This window comes from Zeus faber (assembly GCF_960531495.2).
Source record: "Zeus faber genome assembly, chromosome: 5".
In the NCBI taxonomy this organism is placed as follows: domain Eukaryota; kingdom Metazoa; phylum Chordata; class Actinopteri; order Zeiformes; family Zeidae; genus Zeus; species Zeus faber.
The window spans coordinates 35,685,500-35,688,870 of record NC_137192.1 but is presented as its reverse complement, the minus strand read 5'-3'; the positions used below and the strand labels follow the sequence as shown (position 1 = coordinate 35,688,870).

General features: G+C 46.5%; 1 protein-coding gene across 1 annotated transcript in view; it reads right to left on the bottom strand.

Moving 5' to 3' along the window:
* The window catches only part of LOC307229958 (keratin, type II cytoskeletal cochleal), a gene marked incomplete at both ends in the record, with an annotated part of 11,125 nt that extends 9,338 nt beyond the window's left edge, over positions 1-1,787 (bottom strand). The window contains one exon of the mRNA XM_080000093.1: positions 1,470-1,787. Coding sequence (XP_079856219.1) covers positions 1,470-1,787 — 318 coding nt within the window. The remainder of the gene's footprint in view (positions 1-1,469) is intronic.
* Positions 1,788-3,371: the final 1,584 nt, after the last annotated feature.

Below are 3,371 nucleotides of genomic sequence, written 5' to 3'. Positions count from 1 at the left end.
TTTCACATGTTTAAGGACCCCCTGCAGTCCAAACAGGTTTCTTCATTCTAACATCATCTTGGCAGCAGGACTTTGACTGTTCTACACTGTCAGTCTAGTGCAGTCGTAGCCTCCTGGACTGGTGTTTCATGTGCAGCCTCATGTTCCTCTACAGAGCTACGATGGTTCCCGGAAAACAGTTGTCTCCGAGTCTGAGTTGGGTCTGTTTCCAAATACCTGGAACCTTAGGAGCTGAGAGTTCAAATTGACCTTTAGGGGAGGGAAGCGACCCATTTTGCTCGTCAGGTTTTGTGACTAGAAGACCTGTCGGGCGCCTCCGTCCGACAAAGGTTCCATTGTGAGGGTGACACCGAGTCCGTGAGAACGTGGAGACATTCCCTCAGTCGGGGAGCCGTGGGAAATGTGGACGAAGAAGAACCTGGAGGACCCTCACGCACTTCCTGTGCATGCTGAGTAATATCCTTCAACGTTATGTTATAACATCCATAAATACCTCACAAACACCTTATCTCTGATTTAACAGAAGCAAATTGTAGATTCCACCTCACTGGTACCTTGTCAAACTACTTCGGTACCTTCATTACCTTGTTAAACGACTGCAGTACCTTCAGTACCTTGTCAAACTACTGCGGTACCTTCAGCACCTTGTCAAACTACTGCAGTACCTTCAGTACCTTGTCCAACTACTGCGGTACCTTCAGCACCTTGTACAACTACTGCAGTACCTTCTGTACCTTGTCAAACTACTGCGGTACATTCAGCACCTTGTCCAACTACTGCAGTACCTTCAGTACCTTGTCAAACTACTGCGGTACCTTCAGCACCTTGTCAAACACACTGCAGTACCTTCAGTACCTTGTCAAACTACTGCGGTATCTTCAGCACTGAGTCAAACTACTGCGGTACCTTCAGCACCTAGTGAAACTACTGCAGTACCTTCAGCACCTTGTCAAACTACCACGGTACCTTCAGTACCTTGTCAAACTACTGCGGTACCTTCAGCACCTTGTCCAACTACTGCAGTAGCTTCAGTACCGTGTCAAACTACTGCGGTACCTTCAGCACCTTGTCAAAGACACTGCAGTACCTTCAGCACTTTGTCAAACTACTGCGGTACCTTCAGCACCTAGTGAAACTACTGCAGTACCTTCAGCACCTTGTCAAACTACCACAGTACCTCCAGCACCTTTTCAAACTACTACAGTACGTTCAGTACCTTGTCAAACTACTGAAGTACCTTCAGCACCTTGTCAATCTACTGCGGTACCTTTAGCACCTCGTGAAACTATTGCAGTACATTCAGTACCTTGTCAAACTACTGCGATACCTTCAGCACCTTGTCAAACTACTGCGGTACCTTCAGCACCTTGTCAAACTACTGCAGTACCTTTTGCACTTTGTGAAACTACTGCAGTACCTTCAGCACCAAGTCAAACTACTGCAGTACCTTCAGCACCTTGTCAAACTACCTTGTCTATGAAGCTTGCGAATCGGTTGTTGAGGCTCTTGATCTGCTCCTTCTCGTGGGCTCGGCTCATGGACAGACTGGGGTCGATCTCCAGGTTGAGGGGCGCCAGAAGACTCTTGTTGATGGCCAGGGTAGCCAGCGAGGAGGCCGACATGCCTGGGTGGAGGTTGCCGTTGGCCGTGGCGTACAGTGAGCCGCTGCTCAACGACACCCCGCCGAAAGCCCCTGGCAACAGGCCCGGGCCGCCGAGCCTCCGGGGCGCCGGGCTGCTCCGCACCGAGCTGCTGGAGCTGATTCGCTTGGTCCGACTCAGACTCATGGCGGAGAGAGGGACAAAGAGGGAGAAAAGAGTGATGGTGTCAGGAAGGGATGGAGCAAGAGAGGCGGTCCAGCTGAGAATGTGAGCTCCGGCAAAGTGACTCGTCTAAGGTGACATCGGACGCCTTTTAAAGCCCTCCACCCCTCCAGTCCCTCCAGTCCCTCCACCTCTCCAGTTCTTCCAGTCCTTCCACCCCTCCACCCCTCAAGTCCCTCCACCCCTCCAGATCTTTTATCCCTTCATCCCTCCACCCCTCGGTCCCTCTGTCCCTTTATCCCCAGAGGTGAGACAGGAGGAGGGGAGGTGGAGTCACAGAACGGAGGTGTTGTGTTTCAGGTTTGAGGGACTTCTGTGTTTCTTCTTTTATCAGAAACAAGTCGCTCCTTAATCATCCTTTTGATTCATTTTCATGTTGTTTTTTTTATTTTATAAAATGTGTGCATTGCATTTGCCCAAACCTGTAATATGGTTGTGGCAGATCACTGGTATGGCCAAGAGAAGCCTGAGCTACAGTACAAATCCCTGCTCACCTTCACAGTGGTGAGCCCTCAGGCCTTCTGGGTATTCCTGGCCCTGCAGTATGTGAAATGTAATGAAATAAGAAAAACATTTCAATAATATTCAAAACTTTTGTGTCAGATCGATAAGTCTAAACGTTCATTGTTATGCTATGTGTTGGAATTGAAAAGAAAAAAAAATGAACAAATCACAGTTGCTCTCTGGGTGTCTCTGGGCAAGAAAGTGTCCTCAGGTGAAGCCCGCTGGGTCTCAGGGTCCTCACAAAAAAGAGAAGAGTCCTGCCTTCTGGGGTAGGTCGAAGGTACGTCATTACTGTGGCGGCTGGTGGTGAATTTGAGGAAAAGGGACAGGTGTACAGTGGTGGGATGTGGAACCAGAGACAGACAGAGGAAGCAGAGGGAGACAGGGAGTTAGAAAGAGAGACAGAGGGAGTTAGGGGTGAGACAGAGAGAGCTAGAGAGAGACAGAGTGAGTTAGAGAGAGAAGCATAGTGAGTTGGAGATAGAGAGACAGGAGTTATAGAGAGAGAGACAGGGAGTTAGAGAGAGACTGAGGGTGTTATAGAGAGAGAGACAGATGAGCTAGAAAGACAGAGAGAACTAGAGAGAGAGACAGATGAGCTAGAAAGACAGAGGGAACTAGAGAGAGAGACACAGGGAGTTAGGTGAGTAGTAACACACTCACTCAGGAGACGCTCATCTCCTGAGTGAGTGTGGGGATGGGGGTTTTACCTGTTGCTTGTTAGATCAAACAACAAGCAACAGGCTTGCAGCCACTCTGATCCTGGGGCCCCAATTACTATTACCTATTACCTATATGATTATATTATATTATATTATATTATATTATAATTATATTATATTATATTATATTATATTATATTATATTATATTATATTATATTATATTATATTATATTATCTTGTATTATATTATCTTGTATCATATTATATCATATAATATTATATTGTATTATATTATATTACATTATATCATATTATATTGTACTATATTATATTATATTATATTATATTTTTTTATATCTGCGCCTCCCTCCCCTGCACCT